Here is an 11,826-nt window from a genome sequence, read left to right as displayed (position 1 = left end):
GCTCTCAATTACAATTCTGGCTGTCCATCACATGGAGTGCCTTCGCAAAAGCAAGGATGAAGTAGAAAAACTGCTAGAAATCACTTTCACACCTCAGTTTAATATCATATCATTATTTAGAGTGCACCAGTGCTCCATGGCAACCGTGTCCACATGTTAAAAAGGACGGAAGCTAATGGATGAACATTTCCTCCAAAACAGGCCTGTCATTGTTGAAGGCTCCTTCAATTCATGTCCTCCATTCGTTGGTTCACTGGATATCCAATCGTGTGTGTGTGTGTGTGTGTGTGTGTGTGTGTGTGTGCGCACGTTATGAGCTGGGGACTTAATGACATATCTACCTATCTCCTACTAGACACCCAAATTTGGCTTTGCTACAGGATGTCACTGCACCAAATTGGCTTCTTTCTCAGTATTAGTTACTCTACAGTATGTAATGGCCAATGATGAGAGTTCAGGCTTGATCTGAGCCCTTGCCCTGACTGCCTGTCATTGGTAATGGCTGAGGGTGCAGTCCAGTGGGTGAGTAAAGAGCACTGCAGGTTACACATCATTCTTCCCTTGTGGGGGGAAAGGTCTCACTCAGAGCTTGATAAATGTTAATTACTCTACACTGACATCAGCTGACAGGGGCCAGAGAATACAGCCCTGGCAGCAAGCAGTAGTTTAAAGTTATGTCAATGATGGTCTTTGTGCATGGTGTTTTGCATTTGTGGCAGAGAGCGAGAGAGAGAGAGAGAGAGAGAGAGAGAGAGAGAGAGAGAGAGAGAGAGAGAGAGAGAGAGAGAGAGAGAGAGAGAGAGAGAGAGAGAGAGAGAGAGAGATGTAGGCCCAAAGTATAAAGCATGAATATATACAGAAGATGGTTGGATGAAAGCATACTATCACACTTATGTTGTGGCAGTAATGCTTTGTGGCATGTTAATGCTCTGTTCATTCAGTTATCCAAGGATACATCATTGTTAATGTTACATGGAACGAATGCTCTCAACGATCATACATTTCAGACTATGATCTTTCTGAGTGCACTATGTATTCTATGTTCTGTGCCACAGGCCATTACAATTTTTTTCTTCTTTTTTTTAAATCATAATTGTCAGTTTACCCACTTTTCATGTCATGTTTATCTTGTGGTTTGTGATCCTTGGTTGGTTGGTCTCTTCTCTGCATACTAAACAAAACTTCAAGATTTCAAATGATATCGCAAAACTGTTAACGTTTTCCAAGAGGAGCTTTCAAATAGTAAATGCCTCTCCTCCATACATATATCCTCCTTAAGCATACAGATCAGCTAATAGTCGCACTGCTTGTAGTCAGAAGAACAAAGGCAGCAGCACCAATGTAATCTAATCAATACTTAAGTGTTTTTGTCTGTAAGGGAACACATGGTCTTGTGTGCAAATCAGCTTCTGTATCTTGTAGAAATACTAAACAGACAAAAGCAGGCAGACTGTGTGCGGGTTCATGTGGTCTTTTTGTAGTGTGTATGTGTGTATGCGCAAACATGAATGTGTGGGTGTTTGTGTGGACAAAAATGACAAGCAGACTAAGTTCTGCAATGCTCCATTCGGGGTCCTCTTCTGTTCAACATCTACATGCTCCCACTGGCTCATATTATGGAAAACAACAAAATACTTTATCATAATCATTCAAACTACACACACATTTACATAACCGCATCATCAGCGAACTATGGTCCAATACAAACACCAAGTAAATGCATTTAACAAATCAACGATTTGATGTCTTCAATGAAACAAAGACAAAACTAAAGTAATTGTTTTTGGAGCCAAGGCAGAACGATTAAAAGTCAGTGCTCAACTTCAAAGTTAAACCCAAGCCAATATCTTGGTTTAGTAGTCATGGACTCAGACCTGCATTTCTACAGCCACATCAAGACAATTACAAAGTGAGCCTACTATCACCCTAAGAATCAAGGATAAAAGGACTTAGGCCTTGGCATGATTTGGAAAAACCTACATCCATACATTCATCTTCAATAGACTTGTCGATCAGACAACTGCAGCTGATTCAGAACACTTCTCTTGGAGTCATTACCAATACCAAGAAAGTGGATCTATCAAAGAATTGATTTCAAAATGCTACTGTTGGTTTATAAAGAATCCAGATTCCTCAGGTATTCTCAGCGATAGGGATTGGCTCAGGGAGTGGGATAGGTCAGAACTAAACACGTTTTTATGCACCACTATCTGGAACAAACTTCTAGAGTTTACAGTTCTTTTAAATCAAAACTACAAACCTTTCTTCTTGCCACTGCCTTTTACTGAGTTTTTATTAGTTTAAATAATTTCATCTGCAGTGTACATTTACCCTCTAATTTTTCTTTTTTATTTGAACTTCTTTCTTTTTTTATTGTATTCAAATGTCTTAATGTCTCAATGCTTCATGTTTTATGTAAAGCACTTTAAATTGGCTCGTTGTGTGCTATTATACAAATAATGTGTTATACAAATAAACTTGCCTCGTCTTGCTTATTGTAAGAAAGGCAGAGAGAGGCACCAGTTAAAGAGTCAATGGAGTGATGAACAGTTTGTAAGTTAACGAGACAGTGAGATAATAACATAAAATGTAATAATAACACAATAACATAAAATCTGTTCTTTCTTCCATAGTTTCTTCAACAATGTAATCCAAATGGTCTCCTGCAAACCACTATTAGTGTGTTGAGTGCATAAGCTGAGATATTCTTGTGTTTTTGTTATTCTTTTATTTTTCATCCCTGTATGCAATCGGCGCACATCTACGAGGACCTCACCTCACATGATGTACAGTACATATATATCACAATGTATATTCTGCCTCAGGTGGCTAAAGAAATACACCATGAACCCTCGCATCCTCAGGAGCAGCACCTTCGAGAGCATCCTGATGAGCTACATCACCGCCTGGTATGGAAATGCACCGCACTCAATTGCAGAGCGCTACGGAGGGTGATGCGGACGGTCCAGCTCATAATCTCTCCATCCAGCACATACTATGCCAAGCGGTGTGTAGCCATGGCTAAGTGGATCATTGAACAATCTGTTCATACTGCTACTGTCAGGCAGGCGATACTGCAGTATCAAATGCCAAATGAACAGTCTAAAAGCCGGGACAGTTTCCCCAGCCAGTCTTATATGCCCCCATTACATTGGTACTATCATTTAGGTATATGCAGTAGGACTGTGAATACACTCTCGTTGGCATACATGTCATGCATATTTGATATCTGCAGCTATTTGATGTCTTTTATCTGCACGAGACTGAGTATCTCTGTACTACACACTTTGTTTTGATATTTGATCTTTTTTTTTATTAAATGTAACTAAAATATGTAGGTAGCTTACACTAAAAAGGATTATTTTATACTATTTTATGTGACAATAAAGTGAATTTGAAGTTGAAGCTGGAGTGGAGACGGAAGGTCGCAACTGATGACCCTCCGCTGAGTAAATGATCCGCTGCAGTCTGCACCGGTCCTTGACAGTAGAGAGAACCAGATGGTGATGGATGCGGTGCGATGACTCGATGATGGCCGTGTACAACTGGACCATCATTTTCTTTGGCAGGTTGAAGAAGGTTCAGCTGCTGCAAAAAGGACATCCACTGCTAGGCACTGTTGGTGATGGAGGTGATGTCCTCCTCCCACTTGTGGTCCCGTGAGATTACTGTTAACAAGAATTTGAATGACGTCACTCCACGGTGTTGAGTGTTGTTGTTGTTCAGGCTGCACCAGGAAACTGGGTGGTCAACCTCCCAACGATATGGGTGCTTTGTTTCCTCAGCTTTAGTCCTATAATCCATTATAGCTGTCATATTAGGGGTTATGTTCTTATATGATTTTTAATTAAAACAATGAAAACAATGATGGCCTCTTGCCAGGCCATTATTGCAGAAAACGCATTTTCTGTTAATAATAATAATAATAATAAGTCTAATAATGGCGTGGCTCCTACGTGGATCTCGATGTGGCTTGTCTTTGACGTCAGTCATCTATGACGTATCTATGATTTATGATTTTTTTTTAGAGACATTTACAATTCAAAGGAAGATTCAAAAGGAAGATTTACAATTCAAACACTATCGGTATGCAACTCCAACGGCGCTAAGTGTCATAAGTGGACACTCGCTCAGCTAATGCCTTATGCCCAAGTCCACTTCTGACTGTGTGCCTGCCTTACGGTAGTGGGTGGGACTATCTGGAGTGTTGAAAAACAACATGACAGGGAGTCCCATCGTGTCAAACAGATGAGGCATGGTCAGATTTAGCGACTACTCATCACTCAGATGGATTTGTGTCACGGGCTACGCCTTGTGGACATATTTTGGCCCTGGACTCAGCAGCAGGATCTCTGGTCTGGGACTAACTATTGTCCTCAGCTAGGCTACATAATATGACGTCCCAATTACAGAAAAAGTGACGAGAGAGAGAGAGAGAGAGAGAGAGAGAGAGAGAGAGAGAGAGAGAGAGAGAGAGAGAGAGAGAGAGAGAGAGAGAGAGAGAGAGAGAGAAAGAAAGAGATTGGGGTGGGGGGGGGGGGCAGCTAGTCATGGTTTAATTGGTCTAATTTGCTCCGCCACAGCAGCACCTTGTGCGAAAGGTAATATATATTTGTTCAGATTAACCACACTTTCTTTTCTGATTCTGAGATAGGAAGCTCATGTCAACTGTTTGTCCCCTATAGGGGGCACTGTTGGTTCTCTTGAGCTATCCAGGGCAGCCCAACAGGTTGTAGCGACTGCCTGTAAACAAGACTTCAGGAACTGAGGAAGAGAGAGAAGCTGTCTGAGAGCTGAACTAGACAGTGGTAGAGAAGAATTGATCAGGAGAGGGGCCAGCGTAATGAATGACTCAGCAGGAGCCAGGAGCTGTCTGGGAATTGGAATTTGGAAGGTCCCCGGGCCGGTTGGTTATCCTCTCCGCGGTCGCCCTGGCGTTGTCTACTCTACAGTGTCCTTGAGCAAGACACTCAACAACAGCACAGATAGTAACAGCTCCCCACGAGCAGGTTCGTGTTGCCTGGCTGGCTGACTCACTGTCAGTGGTGGAAAGTAACTAAGTAGCCTACATTTACTCAAGTACTGTACTTTTTACTTTACTGGAGTATTTCCAGTTTTCAGTACTTTTACTTCTACTACACTACATCTCAGAGGCAAATATTGTAGCCTACTTTTACTCCACTGCAGTTATTTGAAAACTTTAGTTAGGCCTACTAGCTACTTTGCAGATACAAATTATTATATTATAAAACATACATTAACCATAGCAGCATTTTATACATAGGCTATTTGAATCTACAAGCTCTCAAGTGTTGTGAGCTTGTAGATCTGCTATTTTAAAACATTTTAGTACTTTTACTTTTGTTACTTTAAGTATATTTTGATGACAATACTTTTGTACTTAAGTACTTCTTCCACCACTACTCTCTGTTAATGTGAATGGGTGAAGGCAAAGCATAATAAAGCACTTTGGGAAAAGGCGTTATAGCAGACCATTCTCCATATTGAGAAAGTGCTGATATGAAGTGGAGAAAGTAAGAATTACATTTTTTATTTTAGTCGATTCACCCAGCTGTCCAGCACCAATTAGTCCTTGTGGACTAAATTGTGACTAATTGGTAATAGGCTATTTACAAGATTAACTAGACCATTTGCACTATTTTGTTTTGCAGTTGTCAACTGGAACCATGGTGGCCCTCGGGCTACTATAGGCCTTTAGAGAGAGCCTATATGAAGAATAAAAAATAAAAAACAACCTAAAAAGTAATCTGTAGCCTAATCAAGTTCCATTTTGTCTTGGAATGTGAAGGGTTACAAAAATAAATACAAATGAATTTACTTCCTATTAGAAAATTCTCAAGTAGGGTAGTTCATTAAAAAAGTCAAATGACAATAAAATGGATTAGTCATAATATCATGGTCCCTAAAAGATTTTTGTTATGCTAAGAAGTAGCGACCAGCCGGCAGCCGCCCACTGTGTAGGTGTTGTGATTCATGATGGCAGCCACGCGTAACGTTACCGCTGGGATTTCCACGTCGTTTTCAGGTTCACCTTTACTGAAAAGTTGGGTTTAATCTTTGTAGCCTTGGATCAAGACGGTCATCGGTCATAATGATAAATATGACAGTCTTGTATCATGGCTAGGTTTAATCATAAGAGGAAGACCCACCCAGAGCTTGATTTGGTGCAGCTGAGGCTGCTTGAAATGCGTTTCAACTCCAGACCAGCAGCCTATCCGTCGATCAAACAGGAAGCAAAAATAGCCTAGGAGGCCTACTGCATTGTTTACTTTTGGCAAAGAAAGTGCACTGGTCCTGGGCCAAAGATGGATTTTCTGATTAAGGAAGTTTATTAGAAACACTTCAAGATGAAAGCTATATGTTTTCATGTTTGCATTAAAACATTTGGGACCAGGCCTACTTCCCTGATGCTCTACAGCAGTGCTTCTCAAACTTTTTCATGTCAAGGACCCCTAAATTAATGTGTATTTGGCCGCAGACCACCATCTGAAAATACTTTTTTGCCAAGGACCCCATACAAGATTTGTGGTGTTAAAAATGTAAAAAATATTCAAACATTTTCAAAACAAAAAATGTAAATAGCTGATGTAGCCTATATTAGGGCCCTGGGGGTCCCCGGACCCCACTTTGAGAACCCCTGCATTAGACCACGTACCACCATAACTCTGAGTGTGTAAAATTGGAACCAAATGGACCCGACCATTTGGTTCCATGTTTACACTCTCTATCCATCATTTATCTGTGGACCCCCTGGAACCCCCACAAGGACCTGTGGGTCCCCGGATTCCACTTTGAGAACCACTGCTCTACAGTGATTATGACTGAGTGATAATTTCCACAATGCTGCCTTTTCAAGTTTAATGGACAGCCATGGTGCATATTTCAACCACCCCCAACTCCATCTAACCCATGCACTGTCAGTATACTGCTGACATTCATCAGTTTCTCCTCAAAAAAGAACTGAAAGGAAACATGGCACCAGTGTGTACACTGTCACATGCCTCATCCTCTACAATCCCTGTGTCCACTCACTGCTTCCGTAGAGAAAACATAGGCTACTCGAGGGACACGATCAAAGTGTCTACGAATACCTAGGACCCCAATGGAAACAAGACCGCAAGGACCTTTTTGGTGTTATCCTTTTACACAAAGTGTTTGACTGTACTCGTGCTGTTTTACATTTCTGTCTAATAAAATATTCAATCAATCAATCAATCAATCAATCAATCAATCAATCAGACAGACTTAATATCCACGAGAAGGAATTACTGATGACATGACTGATGACAAGCTGAAGTTTTGTAATTATAATCAAAATCTACAAAGTAACTGTAAAAACTAAAGTTTTCAAATAACTGTAGTGGACTAAAAGTACAAGGTTTGCCTCTGAGATGTAGTGGAGTAGAAGCAAAAGTACTGACAATTGGAAATACTCTGGTAAAGTAAAATTCCTTGAGTAAATGTACTTTACTTTACACCACTGTTTGCATGACCCCGCCATCAACGACTTCAGCCAAAAAGGCAGGAGAATGGACATCGTTTTCAAGTAATATTCTTCTTTCTCATCAAAGGGCAAGTTATTATTCTTTTTTTAAAACAACGTATATCCGCCATGCCAACTGATTGTATTCTGGCCACTGCTGCTGCCTGCCACTGTTTTGTGTAGCTATATGTTAAGGTTTATTTGGGAAAACGGACATGCAGAATTACCTGTCAATCTGTAAATTTACCCAGTCAGCAGCTGCTGTGCACTGCGGCTGCTGTCCGCGGTGCTGAAGTGACTGTCGCTGAGGGTTGCTTGGCTGTGTCTGCGCTCAGATGCCTGTCATGATGTCTAGGCTTGGTTTACATGACATTTTGTTGGGTTTGTGTGGAGGGGCTGCCTGTCTGCTGTCATTGCGTTTTGCTCTCCCTGGCCCATTGTTTTATTCTGCTGAAGTGCAGCGTGCGTGATTGATGGCATTTATTTGTGAAGTGAATTTGCATTGTGCTTAATTTAGCTGTTTTCGTTGAGACTGAAACTCTCGCTCATTGCTTGCGCTTTGCTCGTTGCAATGCTAAGGCTGGATTAGAGTCTTATTTTGTGTTTCATGGAACTGTCAAAGGTAGCGTTTTTGTGGTGGGCCAAGGCATAAGGCCAAGGTTTAATTCACGGTTAGTCATAAACTGTAGGCTAAATAGTGTGTTTTCATTCATGGCGACTTTTACCTCGGTCATTTCTGTTTGCATTTCATGTTTTATTTCATAATGGACATTTGTTATACTGATACATTTCGGTTTCAAACACTTTAATGTTGTCTTTTTAGCCATCCCAGTGCTGTCCAGATAAATAATAATAACAATTATTATTATTATAAAGCTTAGAACCTGCAAGATAAATACTTTCTCGTTCAAAGTCATACTGACAACCTGGCATGTTTTATTTCTGAGTTATCGAAATCCAAATGGCTTTTCTTGGCTTGGCTTTAATAGACTAAGCCTATAGACTCTAGGCTAGTAGGCAATGCAATGACATATGCCTAAAGACTTGTGCACCAAGCTTTATGCCATGATGAAAAGCAAAGGCTCAGTGAGGATTAAACAAGAAACAACTTAATTTCAAAATAATTAGGTTTGCGGCAAGCCTGACAACCAATTTCATAGCAGCCTATAGACGAACAAACTTACTTTAATGTCTCTTGCCATTGTTGTCATTCTCTTTCATTCCTGGGCCAGCTGTTGTTCAGTTTGGCAAATGTCCATGGCACTTACTACTTACAACTTGTAGCCTATACAGTCGTGCTATGGATAAGAGCGTCTGTTGTCACAATGTTCAAATTGTATTATATATTATCATATTCTGGCGCAGTGAAGTGTTTCCTATATATATTAAATTATAGGTCTTATTGTTTTAACTTGTGACAAGAGCTCGGGATTGCATGAAACAATGCTGACGTGAAGCCTGCAAACCCCCTAATTTGCCGATCCAGCCCTGAGTGCATCTCATTTTGGTTCAGCCTCACGCCCACAGTCCTGGATACTGAGCGACAGCAGCAGAGAGCACTTTATTCACTTGAGATTTGCTCGTCTTCGTGGCGCGAAAAGTTGGGACTATTTCTGAAAATGTTGCAACATGAGACTTGTCATACCACCAGGTGATTTATCTCTAGACCGTGGAAAAACTCATGACTCCGGGAACAATAAATTAGCTGCGCGTTCATACAATTTCAAGGGAAAGAGAGAAAGAAACTGCTCAACAACAGGCGGACTTAATTTTGTTCTTGGTTGTTATAAGAACATCTAATCACAACAGAAGCAGTGGTTTTGATTCCATAATCGGATGCTAGATGAAGTGACTGCTACGTCGTATAGTGTAGGTAGGTTATGCATCAAGAGGAATGGTAAGCTGCAAATAAGTCATTTTCCCTACCGGATAATCTAACTGCGTCTACGTGACAAACTTTTTTTTTTTTTAAGAAAAAAAAGACTAGTTTTCTTGCTCTGTAACGTATTAGGCTTATATAGTCTAATAGTCGTACAGGACGGCAATATTCCACGGATGATAATTGGCAGCGCATTCGTTTTTATCATTCTGATCATCTGACCCCTGTATGGACCTCTGAGGGTCTACCTCTGCCCCAAGAAGATCCGTACCAACGCGCACTTGGACCAGTGACCGGTCGGTCTAATGTGAAAACTATCATTTTAGGTTGATGACTGATAAGAGAGGCTACGTGTCTCTCCTGCGCAACCAATGAGCACCTGTTATTATCCTTGGCTGAGCTGAAACGCACCGTGCAGGGCAGGCTAAATGGTAATATATCCTACACCACGAAGCCCAAAACGAATGCTCAAAGTTCATTAATTTAGATTTAGCTGTTGTTGGAGTGTGATCTTTAAAAAATAAAATAAAATAAAATCTTTTCTACTGGTGCGAAATAAGCAGTAGCCTAACGTATGTGCACATCGCATCGCATCTCCCCGTTTTCCTCGTGGAACCAAGTGGTCGTAACGGTCTTTAGCGACCGTAATGATTCGTTCTTCCCTTAATGTATGTGATGGCCGCAGGGCACGGAATGCAACACTTTTGTCCCAGACGGAACGCTGCGCGAGAATAAATCCTATGTAAGTTTGGACGGTCTCTCCAAAGGAATATCTGTAGCGGTTGTTGGAGCCGCCAGCCGCACTTCTCTTCTCTCCCCCCTCGGTTCAACTTTGGGGATGGAAGGAAAGATGAGTCTTCGTTGTGGCATCGGATCAATGCCGTGGATGGGGCTCGCTTTGCTCCTAGTGTGCAGAGGTGAGTGTCTAAAACAAGTGATCATTTTAGAGTGTACACAACATGTTACTTTAGTAACACTCTCAGTCTATCGGAGTTACAAATGGATACATTAGGGTATTTTACTGTGCAAAAGTTCAGTATACTGGCATGCAGCTGATGGAGAATCATGGGAATGTAGCCAAGACATGCTTTCTTTTTGTTATTTTAGTTGCAATCATTACATGTACTTACATTGTTTATTTGTTTAATCTGAGGCAGGATTACATTTATTTTAGAATTAGATGTAGTTGCAAGATGTGACAGAATAAACGTGACATTGGTGTGTGTGTGGTGTGTTGGTGTGTGTGTGACAGACACGCACGCACGCACGCACGCACGCACACACACACACACACACACACACACACACACACACACACACACACACACACACACACACACACACACACGCTGCAAGCATGGCCAGCAGTGCAGTGAAATACACTACTGAGGATATTACTGGGTCCTGCTGGGGCTGGTATGCATTGTGCTGTCACTTGTAAGGAGTAACACATTATTTAAAACAAAAAAGTCAATCTCATTATTCCTTTTGTTTGGTTGAAGTACATTTGGGGCTAATAGTTTTCTCAAAGGTGTTCTGTGTTATTATACTGTTTGTAGAGCTATCCAAGGTAGAAAGTGGATGCAGCCCCAGTTACATAGTCAATCTAAATTGGGATCAACAGGTATGAAGTCAACTTTGAGTGTAATATTCTCATAATTGCAAACTTGCTATATCTGAGGTAGCTTCTAAAATGTATTAAAGTATACATAGAAAAGTAAAGTAGCACACATTTTTCATTTACAGTGTGTGTGTGTGTGTGTGTGTGTGTGTGTGTGTGTGTGTGTGTGTGTGTGTGTGTGTGTGTGTGTGTGTGTGTGTGTGTGTGTGTGTGTATCAGTGATAACGTATCTATGAGAGTTCCATTGCAAAGTTAAATTAACACTAAGGATTTGACTGTGTTTATTGGGCCATGGCCTACTGTGCTGTCCAGCTGTTGTCTTAATGAACTTTGTCATGGTCTTAAGGACCCGGTGCATTTCAAACGTAAAGTAAGAAGGAATCCTGCACACTGTGCCTGCTCCAGCTGTTGTTTGTGTGTGTGTGTGTGTGTGTGTGTGTGTGTGTGTGTGTGTGTCTGTGAGAGAGAGTTTGTTTTCAGGCCTTGTAGCTAATGCATTTATAAAGACAAAATCAGCCATCTCCATGTTTACTGTGCCATTGAACAACAACGTTACTTATTTTTTTATAGTAATAGCAAAGGATGTCAGGATATACTGTTGTGTTCAAATACAATGCCGATGCCCCCCCCCCATACACACAGAGACTGAATTTCCATTCTGGACTACTGCCAGTCTGACCACATTCCCACTTGGCACAACACATTCCCGGTTCATCGGCGACACACGCCAAGTTTGGTCGGACGGTGGCCGGGTAATGTCCAGACATACAGACAGACAGACAGACAGACAGACACAGGTTTGTGAATTAGAATAGATGGATA

The 11,826-nt window shown here is 41.2% G+C and overlaps 1 protein-coding gene across 1 annotated transcript in view; it reads left to right on the top strand.

Moving 5' to 3' along the window:
* Nucleotides 1-2,844: 2,844 nt before the first annotated feature.
* LOC311037885 (transmembrane protein 132C) overlaps nucleotides 2,845-11,826 on the top strand; it is a gene marked incomplete at both ends in the record, with an annotated part of 185,402 nt that continues 176,420 nt past the window's right edge. Inside the window, 2 exons of the mRNA XM_084047177.1 lie at nucleotides 2,845-2,909; nucleotides 10,151-10,300. Coding sequence (XP_083903303.1) covers nucleotides 2,845-2,909; nucleotides 10,151-10,300 — 215 coding nt within the window. The remainder of the gene's footprint in view (nucleotides 2,910-10,150; nucleotides 10,301-11,826) is intronic.

The sequence above is a fragment of the Gymnoscopelus microlampas genome, assembly GCF_963454915.1.
Source record: "Gymnoscopelus microlampas genome assembly, chromosome: 21".
NCBI lineage: Eukaryota > Metazoa > Chordata > Actinopteri > Myctophiformes > Myctophidae > Gymnoscopelus > Gymnoscopelus microlampas.
Note: the sequence above shows the minus strand (reverse complement) of the source record. Positions and strands in the feature narration are given on the sequence as shown.